This window comes from Carassius gibelio, chromosome B8 (assembly GCF_023724105.1).
Source record: "Carassius gibelio isolate Cgi1373 ecotype wild population from Czech Republic chromosome B8, carGib1.2-hapl.c, whole genome shotgun sequence".
Taxonomy (NCBI): Eukaryota; Metazoa; Chordata; class Actinopteri; order Cypriniformes; family Cyprinidae; genus Carassius; species Carassius gibelio.
The window spans coordinates 2,569,269-2,590,417 of NC_068403.1; the positions used below are offsets into that span (position 1 = coordinate 2,569,269).

Below are 21,149 nucleotides of genomic sequence, written 5' to 3' on the forward strand. Positions count from 1 at the left end.
CTCTGAAGTCCCGAATTGACTCAAATGACTCAAATGATTCGCGGTCCCGCTCTGAAGTCCCGATCTGACTCAAATGACTCAAATGATTCGCGGTCCCGCTCTGAAGTCGCAATCTGACTCAAATGACTCAAATGATTCGCGGTCCCGCTCTGAAGTCGCAATCTGACTCAAATGACTCAAATGATTCGCGGTCCCGCTCTGAAGTCCCGATCTGACTCAAATGACTCAAATGATTCGCGGTCCCGCTCTGAAGTCGCAATCTGACTCAAATGACTCAAATGATTCGCGGACCCGCTCTGAAGTAGCGATCTGACTCAAATGACACAAATGATTCGCGACTCAAATGATTCGCGGATCCGCTCTGAAGTCCCGATCTGACTCAAATGACTCAAATGATTCGCGGTCCCGCTCTGAAGTCCCGATCTGACTCAAATGACTCAAATGATTCGCGAACCCGCTCTGAAGTCCCGATCTGACCCAGCATAAACTCGTTGAAAAGTGAAAGGTGAAACGACGTCTTTTTCAGGTCGTCGAAAAGACGTCTATAAAAAGACGTCCAAATTACATCTAAATATGGTTGTAAAGTTAAAGTTGAAAAGACGTCTTTTCAGACCTAATAACAACTGTGAATTATTTTTCATATTCCTAATTAGTGAAAATGAGACAATTCACGGTATATTGACACATTTATGGACACATTACATCTTTCATGTAAATTCTTGATCACATCTTAAGCCTCCTTTGATTAAACAGACCGTAAAAACAGTAATATTGTGAAATATAACTACAGAAATAATTGTTTTCTATGTGGATGCAGTGTAAAATGTAATTTATGCCTGTAAACTGAATTTTTAACACAATTACTCCAGTCTTCAGTGTTACATGATCTTCAGAAATCATTATAATATATGATTTGCTGCTCAAGAAATTATTAATGATTATTAATTATTAATTGATTATTATCAATGTTTAACACAGTTGTGCTGCCCAATATTTTTTGGAAACCATTACATTTATCAGTAATATTTTTAATAGACCTTGCAAAAGAGTAGAATTTATTTTGATTTTTTAAAATCAATTTAAAAGTCTTTACTCTAAACTTATCAAATTAATCCATCTTTCTGTATAAATATAATTTTTCAAGACAATAAACTATGAACAATTATAACCACATTAGAACAACCAAAAATTTAAATTCTGTCATTAATTTCTTACCCTCATGTTACCCCAAACCCATAACACCCTTTTGTGCAGAACACAAATGAAGATATTTTTAACAGATGCCTTGTGTACGCAAAAAACAACAACAACAGCAAAAAAAAATATATTCAGAAATTAGGAATCCCCAATGGATTTTCTCAAAAGCACCAAAAGCGCCAGCTCTCACGCCAATGCAACACTGATGCATCATGGTGCTTGTGTGAATGCGTTATTTTAGATTTAAAAAAATTCTCAGATTTCATTAAAAAGTTCTGCATTTATGTTTCAAAGATGAACAAAAGTCTGGCTTGGAACAACGTAAAGGTGAGTGATGAAAATCTTTGGTTTAACTAACACATTAGGTAAATGGTTTCCCACAGGGGCACCAGTAGATCTCTGCCTGATCTCTGATCTTCTGCTTCTTCTGCTCCTTCCTCCATCCCAATTCTGGATTAATGAGCCACGGCAGATGTTTCCACTTTGAATGCTTTAGCCTCACTGTTTTTTCTCCAGCATCTAAAGTGAGAAAGAAAACAGTAACTAAAATATAAATTAATAATACAAAAACAATGGTTGTCCTTGTCCAAAATGTACAAATTAAAGTGTACTCATTCTTTGTGAGGGATTATTAACTAATTAGTATATCAGGGGTTGTCAACTCTGGCCCTTAAGGTGAGACTTGGGTCTCTGCAGAGTAAAAGTGGGCGTTTATGATTGAGTGTGTGTTTTCAAACTGCTGGGTGTTTCTAAATCATGTCAATCAAAATGATCCCCCTTACCTAACCCCACCCCTAAACCTACCGTCACTACGTCAGCCAATCAGGTATCATGGTCTAAAAACACCCTGATCTGGTAACTCCCATTACTTTCCTGCAGAGACCTATGCTTGGCTTAAGGTCCACTGTCATGCAGAGTTTACGTCTCAATCAGCTTCAGTTTGCCAAGTTGTGAATATATTGTGTACACAAGGTTGCACTAGGTTGGTGCAAAACTCTGCATGTAAGTGGACCTTGAGAGACAATGTTGCGATCTCCTGCAATATGTTCTGAACATGAACTATAAAGAGGCAGAATGACTTACAACACTGGTGTCCAGTCCTGGGCTGGAGGAGCACCGTTCTGCAGAGTTTCTGCTGATCCTTGATCAGCTGCTCAGATCTGTTTAACTGGGGTTGGAGCTTAATTCTGAAAAAAGAGAAGACAACCAATATTATAATGTTAAAAAGTTACACAACGTTAAATAATTTGATCCATAAATATGCACAACATCTGAAAATGCACAAAGATGAGAATAAAGCACTTTCAACACACTGAAAAATAAGCAATATTAAGTCACACATGCATTTTCTTTTCTTCTTATTATTCCTCTTCCAATAAGTTACAATTACCTTGTGTTTTAATCAATGATATTCAGTCTCTGAAATAGAAAAGATCTATCAATGATGAACTATTATTTACCCCGTTTGTATCTGCGAGGTGTTCATTACACATTTTACCTGTGTGTGCTCGTTTTCACTCAATATCCTGTTAATCTTGAGTACCTATAGAGTGGTACTGCATCCTTCATAACTCCAAAAAGTATTTAGTTTTATTATATTCATAAGAGAAAGATAGCCTGTACCGATTTTTCCCGGAAAAACCTGGGTCTCCGATGGGAGGGGACGCACTAACAAGGAGGCAGAGATATTTTAAGCAGTTTTACTCACCGCATGCGGTTCCAACACACAATCCTGACCCTTTTTCGTTGGGATTGCATCATCCTTAAGAAATAAACGATACGCAAATCCGTTGTCAAACTGGGCCTTGTTTGTAAAACAAGCATTTTAGAAATGCAGGGAACAAACACAAACACTTGCACAACTCCGTTGATGCTCTGTAAAAATAAACTCCATCCACTGGTCCCTTAATGCTGTTTTTTCTTTGGTAATCTGTGCAGGGTTGTCTTGCCCTGGCAACCAAAAACACACTCCTTTTGTGACATTTCACGACGCTCTCGCTCTGATCAGTGAAGTCTGTTGTGCTCTCAGTGCTCTGCTATACGGGAGCGTGCGCTCTTCCGGCAGAAGTGCCTCAGGACCCATATAAGGAAATTCCGCTCCATCTAACGTCACACAGAGCCATACTCAAAAAAAACTTTCCGAAACTTGTGACAAACCGGAAGGAGTATTTTTGGAACAGAAATACTCCTTCAAACGTACAACTTAATTTTTGAAACTTTGTCCATGTTTAGCATGGGAATCCAACTCTTTAACAGTGTAAAAAACTCAGTATGCATGAAATAGCATTTCACCCCCCCCTTTAAGATCAGTAATTATGACTGTCGAATGTCTGACTTGACTCAGTGTATTCTGCCCCCAAACATATGATTAGACTATCAGTCGGATATCACCAAGATTTTAAAATTCAGCTTCGACTATGAAAAACCTTAGTCGGGTCACCCCTAGTAATTTCACAATGTTACTATTTTACTGTATTTTAATCAAATAAATGCAGCAGTGGTGAGTATAAAATATTTATTTTAAATACATGATAAATCTGACCCTTAAACGTTTGAATGGTAGTGTATGTTTGAGGTATTACTTACTAGTCATATGTTTCATAATGTCTAAAAATGTTCTTCAGCTGGATACATGCACGGCCATCAGCATGGAAGAATCTAGAACATAAACAATCTGTCAAAGCCAACAATATTTATTATACAATGCCAGGTTTATTAGAAATAAACAATAGCAGAGGTGAAATGCAGAAAAGAAAAATAATTTACAGATTATAAAAACAAATTAAAAGAAAAATAAAAAAACTTAAAGTTTTAGGTTTACTAACCGAGTAATACTCTTACAGTGTGGACATCAAAATAACTAACAGGCAAACAAACACACACACATATTATGAAAATATTATGTAAACACACACATATATAAGAAAATTACAGATTCATGCTGATGTAGGCGAAATATATTGTGAAAGATGCATATAAAGTTACTCTTGTAGTTAGCATTACGGTGCTAACAGACTTTTTCTGAAGACACTGCCCATTTCTATAAAGTACATTTTCAACAAAAGCGTGTCATTTAAATGAAAGAAAGTTTCAGGGACCCTTTTATGTTACATTGTTGTAATTAGGGATTAAATTTACCTGAAATGAGAGAAAACAACCATGAGAGACAGCTTCCGTTCAGCTGCTTGACAGTTGGGCTGAGCCCCGTTTCCATGGTGACGTCCTCTGCTCCAGTTCAGCGCGTGACCATCAAGTGTTTTCAAAATATATTTCAATATATTTAACAGTGCTTCAGACATGACGTCTAATATATTAGCTCACTAGTTTATGTTAATGGATTTGTGGTGCAAAATAAAATGTTTTTTCTGCTAAATTTGGACTAAAGCCCATCTACATTTATTTTTGGGCTAAATTTGGTTAAAAAAAAAAAAAAGACGTTAAATGTTGCTTTTTGAGCTTAATTTGGACCAAATTCGACGGACCAACTGAAGATCTGATCTGATCCAAAAGATTCGCGAACCCGCTCTGAAGTCCCGATCTGACTCCAATGACTCAAATGATTCGCGGTCCCGCTCTGAAGTCCCGATCTGACTCGACTCAAATGATTCGCGGACCCGCTCTGAAGTCCCGATCTGACTCCAATGACTCAAATGATTCGCGGTCCCGCTCTGAAGTCCCGATCTGACTCCAATGACTCAAATGATTCGCGGTCCCGCTCTGAAGTCCCGATCTGACTCGACTCAAATGATTCGCGGTCCCGCTCTGAAGTCCCGATCTGACTCGACTCAAATGATTCGCGGTCCCGCTCTGAAGTCCCGATCTGACTCCAATGACTCAAATGATTCGCGGTCCCGCTCTGAAGTCCCGATCTGACTCGACTCAAATGATTCGCGGTCCCGCTCTGAAGTCCCGATCTGACTCCAATGACTCAAATGATTCGCGGTCCCGCTCTGAAGTCCCGATATGACTCGACTCAAATGATTCGCGGACCCGCTCTGAAGTCCCGATCTGACTCCAATGACTCAAATGATTCGCGGTCCCGCTCTGAAGTCCCGATCTGACTCGACTCAGATGATTCGCGGTCCCGCTCTGAAGTCCCGATCTGACTCCAATGACTCAAATGATTCGCGGTCCCGCTCTGAAGTCCCGATCTGACTCGACTCAAATGATTCACGAAACCGCTCTGAAGTCCCGATCTTGACTCAAATGAGGCCGCTCATGATGCTTACTTATTACTTTTTAGTTATTTATTTAATAACCTTGATGCTGATTTGCTACTCAATAAAACATTGATTATTACCAATGTAGAAAAACGTTTATATTTTTGTGGAAACTGTGATACATAAAATTTGTCAGGATTCACAGATGAATAGAAAGTTCAGAACAACACCTTTTATTCGAAATATAATTATTTTGTAAAACAATTTTTTTTTGTCACTTTTGATCAATTGAATGCATCCTTGCTTAATAAAAGTATTAATTTCTTGAAAAAAATGTTTTTAATGTAAGTGTAGATAAATGAAGTAATTTGTGAGATTTGTTTATCTTGTACAAAATCAGACCTTGTTTTACACAAACTTTAAAATAAAATAACATTTTGGGAACTTTTTAACACAATATCACAAATTTAACTGTCAATGTAAAATAATTTTATTAGCACATTAGCATTTAGTCTAAGAAGCCTTCAGTCTAGATCTACAAAGAAAAGGCCAAGAACATACACATCACAGGATATGGCACAAACAATCCCAAAGAGTATATCTAAATGTAACTGGTCTTTTCTTTTAATCTTTTCTGCGTTGTGTTGTGTATCAATAAAGCTCGTGAAAACCAAACTCTTCTCCCAGCCTTTGTTTCTTTTATTCACTGAGAAAACAGGATAACACAGAGTGAGTTGATCAGTTCCAGCATATTCGACACTCCTCGTGCTGGCACGCACTGGCCTTTTTACAAATGAACTGACCGAGAGTGAAAATTAAAAAAAAATATTAAACATTGTTGAAGGATTATATTGTCACAAAACCACAACATAACCTGTACCTGAGAAAACAGGATAACACAGAGTGAGTTGATCAGTTCCAGCATATTCGACACTCCTCGTGCTGGCACGCTAAAATAAAACAAACATCTTTTACACTCTTCCCCAATGTCTAGCACTTGTCTTGATATCGAATACATGCTGTTGCTCATGATGTCTCACACATTTTGTAGACAGTAACAGACAGAATTTCAGAGCTACCAAACACACAACTTACCACTGGCCTTTTTACAAATGAACTGACGAACGCAACAGGGGCGTACACAGCACGTAGAACCAGCCAGCCAATAGGAAGCTCTGATAAACATTTTCCCATCTAGTCATTTGTAAATGTGATTATTTGATATATCATTATTTGCAAGTGGAGACACACTTTGTATATAACTCTGTTACATTCTCCCCTCCTGAACTCCACTTGCAACAATTCTAACCTACCATGGCATAACATACTCACTACTAATGACACTCAGGTACAAATAACTGCAGAATACAAAACAAAAATATATAAATTTACACCTTGACAAAACAAAAACACATCAAAACAAGATGCAATTTGAATATATCCAAGATAAGAATGTTGATGAGCATTCCAGTACATAGACTATTCTTACAAAGAATTAGAGGAGAAGGGGTTAGCTACGCCCCTCCAAACTCATAGGTCAACATGCCTGTTACATGTTCAGTACACTCAATCAACATAGAAACAGTCCCTTAAAATCACATCTTGGTATACAGACCAAATACATTCACAATATAAAAAAAAACTAAATGGGAGAACAACAGGATCAAAAAAAAAAAAAAAAAAAAAAATAAATAAGAAAAAAAATAAAATAAAATAAAAACAAAAGCATAACAATAAAAGTAGTAATAAAACAAATTAGATCCAAACAGGGGCATTAACCTTATTGTCTACTTTTTGTACTTGCATTGTTTCTATAAGCCTCACCACCGGTCTGATAATTCTTCCAGCTCTTGATCTAACTGAAGTCATCAAACCTCCAACATCAGTTTTGCTGTCAAATTGAGCTGACACCACAGTAGTTACATTGCTTTGAGAGTCAACATCTGATGATAGATCAAATGCAGACAAATTCGAATTCATGTCCAGATCAGATTCATTGTCAATTGAACATGCAAATCCAACAGAGTCTTCCAACTCAGCCAATACCACGGGGTCACCGGAATCATTATGACACACAAGCCATTCTTGTGCACCATTGCCAATTTCCGAAACCTCTGACCCCTTTTTGGAATCTCTTGAAGATTCAAGCTCCGAAACCCATGCAACGGTTCTCTCATCAACCGTCCTCTCCAAGTGCTCTAGCGTGTGAGTTTGGTCACCGCCAACACACCTTTCCCCTCCCACAGGTCTCTCTGCAACATCATCAGGGAAAGGCAAAAAATTCACAGGCATGATCAAATTACGATGAACAATCTTCACTTGGCCTGAGGAAGAATTCTCAATTTTGAAAGTATTTGTTTCAACATTTTTGTCTACTACAATGTACAGACTGCTCTCCCAGCGATCGGACAGTTTTCGCTTGCCACGTTCACCCTTATTTGCCAACAAAACCCTGTCCCCAACATCTACTGGAGCACCCTTGAGCTTTCTGTTATAAAGAGCAGCATGTCTTTTCAGTTGTTTTCCAGCAGTCCTTCTCGCAATCGTCACTGCTTGTTTGAGATCTTCCATCAATTCCCTAACGTACTCATTGTAGTCAACAACATCATTATCTCGCAAAACTGACCCAAACACCACATCGACTGGGAGTCTCGGGGTCCTGCCAAACATCAGTTGAAAAGGTGCATATCCAGTGGTCTCATGAATCGTACAATTGTATGCAAATGTCAGAGATTTAAGCAGTCGAGGCCACCTTTGCTTCGCTGCAGGGGGGAGTGCTCGAATCATGTTTCCAAGTGTCCTATTAAATCTTTCCACACCCCCATTACCCATTGGGTGATATGGAGTGGTGTGTGACTTTTCCACCCCTGCAACTGACAACAGCTCAGAAATCAATGCACTTTCAAAATTTGCTCCCTGATCGGAGTGAATGCGTTTGGGAAAGCCATATATACAAAAAAAATTGCTCCATAATTGCTTAGCTACAGCTTTGGCTGACTGGTTTGGGCAATGAAAAGCATGTGCCATTTTAGTAAAATGATCAGTGACAACAAGTACATCCACTGACTTATTCCTGCTGTCCTCAGCTGACCAAAAATCGACACACACAAGTTCCAAGGGTTCAGATGTCATAATGTTTTCAAGAGGAGCCCTAGCCTCTGGCTCAGGTGATTTACCGTAAACACACCTCTTGCAGCATTTGACATAATCTCTCACATCCGCTTCAAGTTTGTGCCAGAAAAAACGTTGTCTCACCAAATACAATGTCCTCTGTTGGCCCTGATGGCCAGCGTCATCATGAACCCCCTTCAACACAGTCACCACCAATGATTTTGGGACAACATATTGGAATGACTTTTTCTTTGACACCACATCCCGAGAAACCCTGTAAAGTATCCCGGCTCTCATCTCAAACTTGTTCCAGGATCTAAGCAGCCTGACAACTTCCACTGGCTCCTGTTTACGCTCACGACTAGATGGTTTCTTACCCCTTTCTACATAACAAATCACCCTAGCCAATATGTTGTCGGTCCGCTGCCTATCTGCCAACTCTTCACGTGACAGGCCCTTCAATATTGGTTGATCAGTCGGTAAAACAAGATGAATCAACTGAGGCAACAAAAGGTCACAATGTGAGGTTACCAAATTAGACCTTTTTGCCTCCATGACCGCAGACACTTCCATCACAGACCAAGAACCAGATGGCCTACTTACCGGTGCTTGGGAATGCACTGCCAACATGTCACATTTTGCCTCAATACCCGGCTCAGTGTTCGGCTCAAAAGGGTGTGCAGACCATCTGAAAACCTCTTGCACTTGTTCCCCTTGGACTGCTGACGCATCTTGCAACAGCAAATTGTACGGTACTCTAGTAAGGCGATGCAAAGTGCTCTGTTTTACAAATGGCTCTCTACTAAGAGCATCTGCCACAATATTCCTTGAACCAGGTATGTACTTAATATCAAACTGGAATGGCGCCAACTTGGCAACCCACCTGTGCTCGCAAGCATCCAGTTTTGGTTTTGTCAAAATATATGTCAGAGGGTTGTTATCGGTCCATACTGTGAAGGGGCGACCTCTCAGCCAGTGACTAAATTTGTCACATACAGCCCACTTCAATGCAAAAAATTCCAGCCGATGCGCTGGATATTTTGACTGAGCAAATGAAAGTGACTTACTGGCAAAACAAACTGGCCTTGCCATATCCCCATTTTCTGGTACTTGTGAAAGTACAGCACCTAGGCCACTACTGGAAGCGTCCACCGAAACCAAGAAAGACCTGTTAAAATCTGGATGAGCCAATAAAACACAGTCAATCAGAGCCTGCTTAAGACGACAAAATGCCTGCCTACAATCATCAGTCCAATCCTCTGCAGTAAGTGTTCTTTTCAACACAGTCTTCTTAACCTTTTTACCTCTCTGACCCTTAGCGCCAGCAGTTAACTGGAACAGTGGTTTTGCAATTACTGAACACTGTTCTATAAATTGCTGATAATATACTACCATCCCAAGGAAAGAACGTATCTTTTGTTGGGATGGAGCACCAGTTTTGTCATCCATAAGATCCGACTCTGTCATTTCAGTAATCACCTTGATTTTATCAGGGTCTGAAGCCACACCCGCCTCGCTGACAACATGACCAAGAAACTTCACTGACCTTTGCATAAAATGACATTTCCCTGGAGCCAACTTCAAATTATGAGACTTCAGGCGCTCAAAAACCAGCTCCAATCTCTTTAAACCCAACTCCTCATCCGGAGCAAATACAAGCACGTCATCCAAGTAACAGAGAAGGCTCAAGAAATTTTGATCTCCAAAAATTCCGAGCATCATTCTCATAAAAGTTGCTGGACTATTACAAAGTCCTTGAGGAAGACGGTTATACTCATATAACCCAAAAGGCGATGTGAAAGCAGTGTATTTTCGGTCTTCCTCATGTACTTCAACATTGTAGTAGCCGGACGTCAGGTCCATAGTGGAAAAAAAAATGTTTCCACCCAGTGCAGCTAAAGCATCGGCTTGATGTGGTAATGGATGAGCATCCTTTATAGTTCGAGCATTGAGCCACCTAAAATCAGTACAAAGTCTTAAATCTCCATTTCTCTTCCAAACAATAACAAGAGGTGAAGCATATTCGCTACTAGATCTCTTGATAATGTCTCTCTCTTCCATTTCATCCAAGGCTTGCCTAAGCTTATCGTACTGATTAGGCGGAAGTCGTCTGTATGGAAGCCTAAATGGACGGTCATCACTCAGCCTTATCCGATGTACATAGCCCTCAACTTTGCCGCAGTCAAGTCTGTGTTTAGAGAAAATACATTCATACTTCTCAATTAGATCAACAAGTTTTTTTTTCCAATCAGAAGACAAATGACAGGAACTCAAATCAATGCCTGCGAGTCCCAGCATCGTTAACCTATCATGGAACTCACAGTCTCTCCTGGGTACACCAATGTCAGACAAACTGCAACCACTTGAATTGTCATGAACCTCTACATTGTTGGTATGTTGTCTGATTGGGCATAATAACCCTCCATTTGTGACGCCTTCACATGCATCATCAAAGTCTTCCAGTGCCAAACATGGATAAATGTCAGCCAATTTTGCGTTACGTCTGAGAGTAATGGGCACCGATGAAGGGTTAATTACCTTAACAGGCACCCATCCATCAGCCCACAACCTCGCCACTGTACGACCAATCAAGATATTTCTGGGTCTGGAGCGTGCTCCACACGGCTCTGCAATGATGGCACTGCCTGCTGACAAATTGTTTAGATTAGAAAGCTTTGCCCAAACTAAATGCTCCTTTAAGGGTTCAAGTGTTACGGAATTCTTCAGTTTAACTGTCCCAACCTTTCCAGGAACGACTGCTCCGTTCCACCTCTCCACATTAGCCAGCAACTGAATAAGTTTACTATCCTCAGAATCCTTATTGACAGACATCCTTCTTTTAATCAATTCTCCTCGACTTTTCAACTCTTTGATCAGGTACTTTATCACATTGCTACCCACAATGATGTCATCATCTTGGCCGTCAACAATCAATGTTGGAACCTGAACAGTACACCCGTAAACAGTCATGTTTATGTCACACATCCCACTAGGTTTTGTTTTCGACCCTCCACAGCCGACCAGCACTACATGAGTTGGAGTCACCGAATCAGTCAAGGCTACTCCTGCATCCTTTAACTTAGACACAACCCCAGGGCTCACAGTGCAAGCCATAGAACCACAATCTATCATACCTTTAACAGTTAGTGTGTTTTCCAAACAAACGTCAGTATAAAACAATCCCTCATGCATTGACAGTTTTCGTGTGTTTTGAACTATCACAATCATGTTTTGGTCAAATTCCTCACGCACAGTAGAATATAGTGATTCCAAATCAACATCAAATACTTGGGGGTTTTCATTGGGCCCTGCATCTCCCCCCACCTCATGCGGGCCATTTAGTTTCCCTGCTGGCCAGAGGGACATGCCGTTGACGAGACCCTGACAAGCCCATCTGCAACAATGTTTGGGCATTCAAAACGTGTGTGATTTGGTGCAAAACACACAAAGCAAAGCCCATTTGCTCGACAGTGGTAAGAGGTGGTATGGTTAGAGTCTCCACATACCTTACACGGGCCCCACCTATCACCTTTAGTTTTGGGCCTCGGTCGAACAGGCTTTTCAGCAGGTTTTGTCATCTCACTTGGAACTCTTTCCAACACATGTTCCAGTCGTGTGATCAGCCGCTCTAAGGATTCGACAGAACTGCAAGCAAAAGACTGCTGTACTTGAGGAGCATTACACTTGACTACTGATACCTCATTATTGCTAACTTCATCATGAGCAGTAGGTAAAACATGCAATACAGTTTCTTGTTTCTGAGCTAAACATGATAACTGATTTCGTGTATACTTGTTTTCCCTTTGAAATTCATCCAACCTTTCTTGCACTTCAGCAGCTGTCCAATGTTGCTGGGGTTTACATCTGAAAATCAGCTGCAATTGGGGATCTGGGCAATGTCTAACAAACATAACGGTCACCTCCTGAGATGGATTATCAAGTTTCTTCCCTTGTCTTTTCAAGCAGTCCTCTGCTACATCAATTGCCCTGTTTAACCTTATCCAATAATCAAATGGACTTTCTCCTTTTAAGGGCAGTGTAGCATAAAAATCAGCTAAGGGCATAGCAGAGTGCACAGTTTCACCAAAATGTTGCTTCAGGATGTCAAAAATAGGTCCAGGGCCATTAGTCAGGTCAGTTTTTGCGTAGTTGCGTAAAGCTATTTTAACAACGTCCCGTGCCCTCCCCATTAATCGGCCCAAAACCTCTTCAGCCTGACATTCTTGGCTATACTCACGCTTACGCAAGTATACTGACATCAATTCCACCCATTCATACACTGTGCATTTATCAGAACCATCCCCTCGATAGTATGCTGGCTCTTTAACATCAGACTGTAATACCAGCTTCAGGTTTTGTGTTCCAGAGAGTATGCTACTGCCAGGTTGTTCAGCTCTGAATCCTTCCCCACCTCCCAACACTCTTGATTCCAAACAAGATACAATATTTTCACTGATGGATTGACCTATTTGTTTCACAACAGTGACCAACATATCTACAGGAATACTGCCCCCTTCAGTAGAAGTCCCTAATGCAGTCCTATCTGCCATATTACCCCCGGACTGATCAGTTTTGAGAGTTTCTCCACAATTTTGAAAAGCTACACATGGTGTGGAAGTAAGTGGATAGCCAGTAAGCCCTCTATCCACAGAAAATGTTACATCAGTCTGGTACACCCCTCTCCCTCTGCCCAGGCCTGGTGTGTTATACTTTTCCATGTCTTTCCAAAAATCACACTACTAGTAACTGAACCCAGAAATATTTCAGAGAATAAGTATAGCAATTCAATTTTGTATAAACCTAAAAAAATATATATATACTCAATTCAGTGCCTGTATTCATGTAGTAGTGCAAGCAACCACCTCGTCTTCACTTCCAAGCTCCACCCGTGTCAAACTCTGAACTTTGTTTCGATCGCCTCAAGTCCTCTGTGCACAGAAGCTCCAAAGTATCGCCACACGCCGATCCCCCGACGTCCGCCTCGCGACGATCCTCCGACGTCCGCCTCGCGCCGATCCTCCGACTTCCGCCTCGCGACGATCCCCCGACGTCCGCCTCGCGCCGATCCTCCGACTTCCGCCTCGCGACGATCCCCCGACGTCCGCCTCGCGCCGATCCTCCGACTTCCGCCTCGCGACGATCCCCCGACGTCCGCGTGCACAGATTTTCACGTTTCAGCTGCACGCCAATGCCGGGTTCCGCCTGACGTTGCGCGTCCGACACAGGTGCTTAGAAAGACCGATCACGGCACCAATGTAACTGGTCTTTTCTTTTAATCTTTTCTGCGTTGTGTTGTGTATCAATAAAGCTCGTGAAAACCAAACTCTTCTCCCAGCCTTTGTTTCTTTTATTCACTGAGAAAACAGGATAACACAGAGTGAGTTGATCAGTTCCAGCATATTCGACACTCCTCGTGCTGGCACGCACTGGCCTTTTTACAAATGAACTGACCGAGAGTGAAAATTAAAAAAAAATATTAAACATTGTTGAAGGATTATGGTCCGTGTACGTTTTGATAGTTTGTTTTCCAATTTGAAATTAAATAAGCAGAAACGAGAAAACGGACCCTTTATTCGTTTTTTCGTTTTTTTGAAAAAACGAAAAACGAGATTTCGGCTTGATTTTTCGTTTTTTAGTTCAGAGGCATAAAACGAATAAATGACTTCAAAATGCGTTTTCCACACGTGGGCGGTCCTAAGACGCCCCCTTCCGCCGATTGGTCAAGCAAATCTGAGCATGTGACGTCATCAGTTGTCGCTCAGGTCTGTTCAACAAAATAATAGTCCTCTAACGTTACTATGGCTACCGATTCTTAAACTGCGCAGGGCAGGTCCTGTTGGGCTTTCTTCTTTGCAACTTTACGCGTTTCACAGAAATCTTTACATCAGAAATATTAAATATTAGTCTGCCACCAGCCCGTATTAATTAGCGGTGCGGAGTTAAATCTGTGTGGTGAAGCTGCGCTAGACAGCGCGAGCGGGAGAGATCAATGACCAGTGTTCGGTCAGCAGTCAGAACTTGGGAACCGATGATGGTGAAATACATTTTTACTGAAAATGACCCGCGAGTATGATTGACAGGACGATAGCGGAGACAATTAAAAGCGCAATATAACGTCTGTTAACAAAAAAAAAAAAATTATATATATATATATATATATATATATATATATATATATATATATATATATATATATATATATATATATTAATATAAGTGACTTTGTCTTTGTTTTTAATAAAATAATTGTGAACCACAAACCGAGCCTTCGTTTTGAAGGGCGATTTCCAAATATATTTTATGTATTTGTTATAATATGGGTATTTTATGTCACCCGTGTTAATAGTTTGATTATAGTAGGCTATACGCGATTGTTTTTATTTTTTATTATTGTACTATTTTACTGCTGTTTTTTAATTAACAATATATCATAACAACTTAAAAAGATCAAAATCTACAGAAGAGATTAACAAATAACATTGTTGTTGTCATAAGTTAACTAATCAATGGGAAAATTTCCTCACTGGCACAACCCTATTCTTAATGTTGGCTACATGTTACAGATTTAATGTTGAGCACATAATGTTAAAGGCTTCTTAAATACCATCACATTCAGTTGGAGAGTCAAGAAAGATGTGTTAATTTATTCAATCTTTCATTAGTTGGTGACCCGGTGTGATAATAATAGCATAAATAAAAAAACACGTAATAGGCTATGTATGCCAATAGACAAAACACATCTGCTTTTCCTCTAGATCACTTTACAGTGTGATGGAAATAAACTTTTCTTAAAGCGTGTTGTATATCACCACAGCTTTATTGGCACCCTTCTATATGTGTTGTATACTGTAATAGACAATTGTCCTGCAAAATGATGAGGTTTGGTAAAAAAAAAAAAAAAAATCATTGCGAGCAAATGTCGAATTGTGTTTTGAAATTTAAATCAACAACTTAAGACGCTTCAGGCTGTCTGATGAACTCTGTATGAACAAACACCCAGCTTTGCAGTATAGGTGGCACAGAAACAGCATCTGACCTGGCATTTAGATGTACTTTACACACTGTCTATTGCAGCTCAAAGGAGGCACTGTGAATTTACATTGCAATTTCATTCTAAGAGGCTATTAAATGTGAAGTGACAACATGAAACACTACTTTTAAGTGTGTGAATGTGTGTGTGTGTGTGTAAAAGCAAGAAGTCCAGTCCTGGCTGTATAATCAAACAATAAAACGAGAAACAATGCATGCCATCAAGAACATTCTTTATTCCACAGGAACTTGATCCAGTTCACTTGTTAAAGGATACTCCACTTTAAAATAATTTCTATCATCATATACTCACTCTCATGTTTTTTTCAATCCTTTATGAATTTCTTTCTTAAGCATGAATTCGAACAAGATCAATTAGTATTTTCAAAGCATTTTGGAACACTTCTTGTTGGAAATTGACAACACGTTCATTTACATTTACATTTATTCATTTAGCTGACGCTTTTATTCAAAGCGACTTACAATTGCTATATATGTCAGAGGTCGCATGCCTCTGGAGCAACTAGGGGTTAAGTGTCTTGCTCAGGGACACATTGGTGTCTCACAGTGGATTCAAACCTGGGTCTCTCACACCAAACCATGTGTCTTATCTACTGCGCCAACACCACCCCCTTATCGTTCAAAAAGAGATGCAATGTCAGGACACTGCATAGAGAACTTCCTCTCCACAGCAACCTGGTCCTCTGTTGACTGAAATGGATTCTGCCCAAAAGTTGAAACTGGTGTCAATGAAGATCTTGCTTCACGGTCATACCAGCCTGCATCCTCCACTGCATTTGGCAAAAGATCCACAGACACTCTCTTTTGGCATCCTCCATGAGCCAAAACATTAGGAACCCCCCTTTCTAATAATAATAATAATAATAATAATTAGACAAAAGAATATGTATCTTATCAACATAATTTCAGTAATTTGATAAGGAAAGGGACTTTTAACAGATGATAGAAGGTAATTTACAAAATCTGAGGCATTCTTGACTCTGACACAGTAATGGCCTGTGGCATTTACTTTATTTATTGGCAGTCGATTGATTCAATTGCATATGCCTGTACTCTGTAAGATTTACTGCAATAATTAACAGGGCCTATCATGAAATAATATTTTCCAAAAGTGTTAGATTTTCATGAATGCGCTGTAGAATAATTTACAAAAATAGCAAAAGGGAGACAGACACATTAACTGTCATAAATGGTTAATGAAAAGGGTAAACTCCAGATACATCTAATTGGGTGTCAACTCTGTCAATTTTTTCTGTCATAAAATTTTGTGGTTACCATTGTGCTGAAGAGTATTGCTGTCAATTGCGATTTTCACTTTGATTGAACTCATGAGCAGGTGCACGTGCCGAATGTGTCCATCCTGAGCAAGCATTAATGGAAATTGTATGTTAAGTTAATGTAACTCAATTAGGTTATAACGGCTTTCCCCTGTTTTATGTTTCAATGAACTGATTGAAGTAGGTCACAACGACGACATTAGAATTTCTATGTAGAATCAGGTAGAAATACCTTCTTAAAGCAACCAGATTTAAGATCCACTGCTCTAGAGGTCCAGGATTGTATGTAATAAACTAACTTCCTTAACTGTATGTAGCTGTTGTGCTAGTCTAATTGTTTTCCTTTTTTTCCTTTTAAATAAACAGAATCACACAATTGAAAGAATATGACCTGAAGTAAATAACAGAGTGAATTATCCAGTGAAAGGGGCACTGATGCAATTAGTGAACCAGGAGGAACTGGACATTGAAGATGAGCTGACACGTTATTGCGTGTCTGCACTATCTTGTCAGGTTGCTACAGTTGGTCTTGACCATGTGGTGCAGTCCTGGTATGCTCACTGGATTCCAGGTAAAACAAAGTTTAAGTGTGAATTATGTAATAGGCATGTGCAAGTATCAACATTTCATATCACAGTAATTACTTAAGGTTCAAGTTTTTTAATAGTATTGCAATAAAGAACAGGTTTTTAAAAAATTGTCTTTGTTAATGACAAGTTTCAATTTTTGTGATGTATATTAAAATATCGTGCAATATGGCAAAAAAAGTATAAGTTTCAGATTTAAGAAACAAAATTAACCTAAATAAGCTAAATACTAATTTAAATAACCCTAATGCAAACATTAAATGAAAACAACACTTTGTAAAAAAGATAAAATGGTGGTTGCTTGCCCATTTATGATCAATCAGATCAGCCACAAGCTAATGCATTTCAGCAAAGAATTTATTATCAAAGCAAGGGAATATTCTAAAATGCTTACAGTTTTTTTTTTCAGCTTACACACAAAATTATTACGTGTCACACAATTTCTAAAACCAATTTCTAAAGACACTCAGACACCAGAACCACACACTAAATCTGCAAAACCATACACTAATGTTTGGCCTTTTACTCAGTTTTCAATTTCGTTAAACACTTTTTGCAAAACACAACACACAATTTTCTATGCAACACACAAAAATCTGACAGGAAGTTTCTTGATTTCCTTTTATAAACACAACCAATCAAAATGCCACACTAATTCATCAGTGCCTCATACTAACTCCTCACATGTGCAAACACTTGTTCCTTTACTTAACAACAACCAATCATAACTTTAGTAGTGGCCATAAATAGGCCAAAGGTCAAGTAATAGGTTTTGGAAAATGGATGCAAACAATGCAGACAGAGTAAGAGGAGTTGGAGGGAGAGCCAGAGGACGAGTTCGACTAATAGGAGTTGGAAGGAGAGCAAGGGAAGGAAGAGGACGAGTCAGAAATGGAGCACAAGGAACAAGAAGAGTGGTCTCGAATGAGATAGGGCTACAGTAGTCATTCATGTGATAAACCATGGTTTAACAATGAGAGAGGCTGGACTGAGAGTAGAAAGAAATTCATAAAGGATTGAAAAAACATAAGAGCAAGTATATGATGACAGAATTTATTTTAAAGTGGAGTATCCTTTAACAAGTGAACTGGATCAAGTTCCTGTGGAATAAAGAATGTTCTTGATGGCATTCATTGTTTCTCGTTTTATTGTTTGATTATACAGCCAGGACTGGACTTCTTGCTTTTACACACACACACACACACACACACACACACACACACATAAATATTTATTTTAATTTTTTCATGGTATAATTATGTAATCTGCTTATTGTGAGCCTAAATGAGTAAATTGGTATTTAAACATTATCAGGGTGACTTGCCACCAACTGCTGGTGTTTTTTTTATATATATTAAAAGTAGTGTTTCATGTTGTCACTTCACATTTAATAGCCTCTTAGAATGAAATTGCAATGTAAATTCACAGTGCCTCCTTTGAGCTGCAATAGACAGTGTGTAAAGTACATCTAAATGCCAGGTCAGATGCTGTTTCTGTGCCACCTATACTGCAAAGCTGGGTGTTTGTTCATACAGAGTTCATCAGACAGCCTGAAGCCTCTTACGTTGTTGATTTAAATTTCAAAACACAATTCGACATTTGCTCGCAATGATTTTTTTTTTTTACCAAACCTCATCATTTTGCAGGACAATTGTCTATTACAGTATACAACACATATAGAAGGGTGCCAATAAAGCTGTGGTGATATACAACACGCTTTAAGAAAAGTTTATTTCCATCACACTGTAAAGTGATCTAGAGGAAAAGCAGATGTGTTTTGTCTATTGGCATACATAGCCTATTACGTGTTTTTTTATTTATGCTATTATTATCACACCGGGTCACCAACTAATGAAAGATTGAATAAATTAACACATCTTTCTTGACTCTCCAACTGAATGTGATGGTATTTAAGAAGCCTTTAACATTATGTGCTCAACATTAAATCTGTAACATGTAGCCAACATTAAGAATAGGGTTGTGCCAGTGAGGAAATTTTCCCATTGATTAGTTAACTTATGACAACACCAATGTTATTTGTTAATCTCTTCTGTAGATTTTGATCTTTTTAAGTTGTTATGATATATTGTTAATTAAAAAACAACAGTAAAATAGTACAATAATAAAATAAAAAAAATCGCGTATAGCCTACTATAATCAAACTATTAACACGGGTGACATAAAATACCCATATTATAACAAATAAATAAAATATATTTGGAAATCGCCCTTCAAAACGAAGGCTCGGTTTGTGGTTCACAATTATTTTATTAAAAACAAAGACAAAGTCACTTATATTAATATATATATATATATAATTTTTTTTTTTTTTTTTTTTTTTTTTTTTTTTGTTAACAGACGTTATATTGCGCTTTTAATTGTCTCCGCTATCGTCCTGTCAATCATACTCGCGGGTCATTTTCAGTAAAAATGTATTTCACCATCATCGGTTCCCAAGTTCTGACTGCTGACCGAACACTGGTCATTGATCTCTCCCGCTCGCGCTGTCTAGCGCAGCTTCACCACACAGATTTAACTCCGCACCGCTAATTAAAACGGGCTGGTGGCAGACTAATATTTAATATTTCTGATTTAAAGATTTCTGTGAAACGCGTAAAGTTGCAAAGAAGAAAGCCCAACAGGACCTGCCCTGCGCAGTTTAAGAATCGGTAGCCATAGTAACGTTAGAGGACTATTATTTTGTTGAACAGACCTGAGCGACAACTGATGACGTCACATGCTCAGATTTGCTTGACCAATCGGCGGAAGGGGGCGTCTTAGGACCGCCCACGTGTTGAAAACGCATTTTGAAGTCATTTATTCGTTTTATGCCTCTGAACTAAAAAACGAAAAATCAAGCCGAAATCTCGTTTTTCGTTTTTTTCAAAAAAACGAAAAACGAATAAAGGGGCCGTTTTCTCGTTTCTGCTTATTTCATTTCTAATTGGAAAACAAACTATCAAAACGTACACGGACCGATTATATTGTCACAAAACCACAACATAACCTGTACCTGAGAAAACAGGATAACACAGAGTGAGTTGATCAGTTCCAGCATATTCGACACTCCTCGTGCTGGCACGCTAAAATAAAACAAACATCTTTTACACTCTTCCCCAATGTCTAGCACTTGTCTTGATATCGAATACATGCTGTTGCTCATGATGTCTCACACATTTTGTAGACAGTAACAGACAGAATTTCAGAGCTACCAAACACACAACTTACCACTGGCCTTTTTACAAATGAACTGACGAACGCAACAGGGGCGTACACAGCACGTAGAACCAGCCAGCCAATAGGAAGCTCTGATAAACATTTTCCCATCTAGTCATTTGTAAATGTGATTATTTGATATATCATTATTTGCAAGTGGAGACACACTTTGTATATAACTCTGTTACATAAAGGCCCCAAACACACACACACACACACACACACACACACAGATCTGTCAATGCAGATTCTGCAGCAGCACTGCACATTCAATTAGGATCAAGAAACGATAGATAGATGACACTATTTCTCTCTTACACACACACACACACACACACACACACACACATACACACACACACACACGTTTGTTTTTGTGAAAAGTGGGGACATCCCATAGGTGTAATGGTTTTTATACTGTACAAACTGTATATTCTATGGCCCTACACCAACCCTACACCTAAACCTCACCCTCACAGGAAACTTTGTGCATTTTTACTTTCTCAAAAAAACTCATCCTGTATGATTTATAAGCGTTTTGAAAAATGGGG

General features: G+C 39.1%; 2 protein-coding genes and 1 long non-coding RNA gene across 12 annotated transcripts in view; all 3 read right to left on the reverse strand.

Moving 5' to 3' along the window:
* The window catches only part of LOC127963469 (tricarboxylate transport protein B, mitochondrial-like), a 38,376-nt gene that overhangs the window by 16,858 nt on the left and 369 nt on the right, over positions 1 to 21,149 (reverse strand). The gene's annotated exons all lie outside the window — the stretch shown is intronic.
* On the reverse strand, positions 674 to 4,086 carry LOC127963471 (uncharacterized). Of its 2 annotated transcripts, XR_008154815.1 has the most exons (4): positions 4,023 to 4,086; positions 3,784 to 3,855; positions 2,281 to 2,384; positions 674 to 1,716 (listed from the first exon to the last, which is right to left on the reverse strand). It is a non-coding gene; the product is annotated as an uncharacterized LOC127963471 (long non-coding RNA). The 2 variants fall into 2 exon arrangements; XR_008154816.1 differs by lacking the exons at positions 3,784 to 3,855; positions 4,023 to 4,086 and adding an exon at positions 2,906 to 3,765.
* LOC127963464 (uncharacterized) lies at positions 6,034 to 20,784 on the reverse strand. The gene is made up of 2 exons (XM_052563393.1): positions 20,396 to 20,784; positions 6,034 to 13,914 (listed from the first exon to the last, which is right to left on the reverse strand). The coding sequence occupies exon 2, from the start codon at positions 13,184 to 13,186 to the stop codon at positions 11,807 to 11,809; it is 1,380 nt and encodes a 459-aa protein (XP_052419353.1). The 5' UTR covers positions 13,187 to 13,914; positions 20,396 to 20,784; the 3' UTR covers positions 6,034 to 11,806.

Coding starts and splice junctions, on each gene's coding strand:
- LOC127963464 (XM_052563393.1), bottom strand. CDS start 13,186: ATGGAAAAGTATAACACACCAGGCCTGGGCAGAGGGAGAGGGGTGTAC.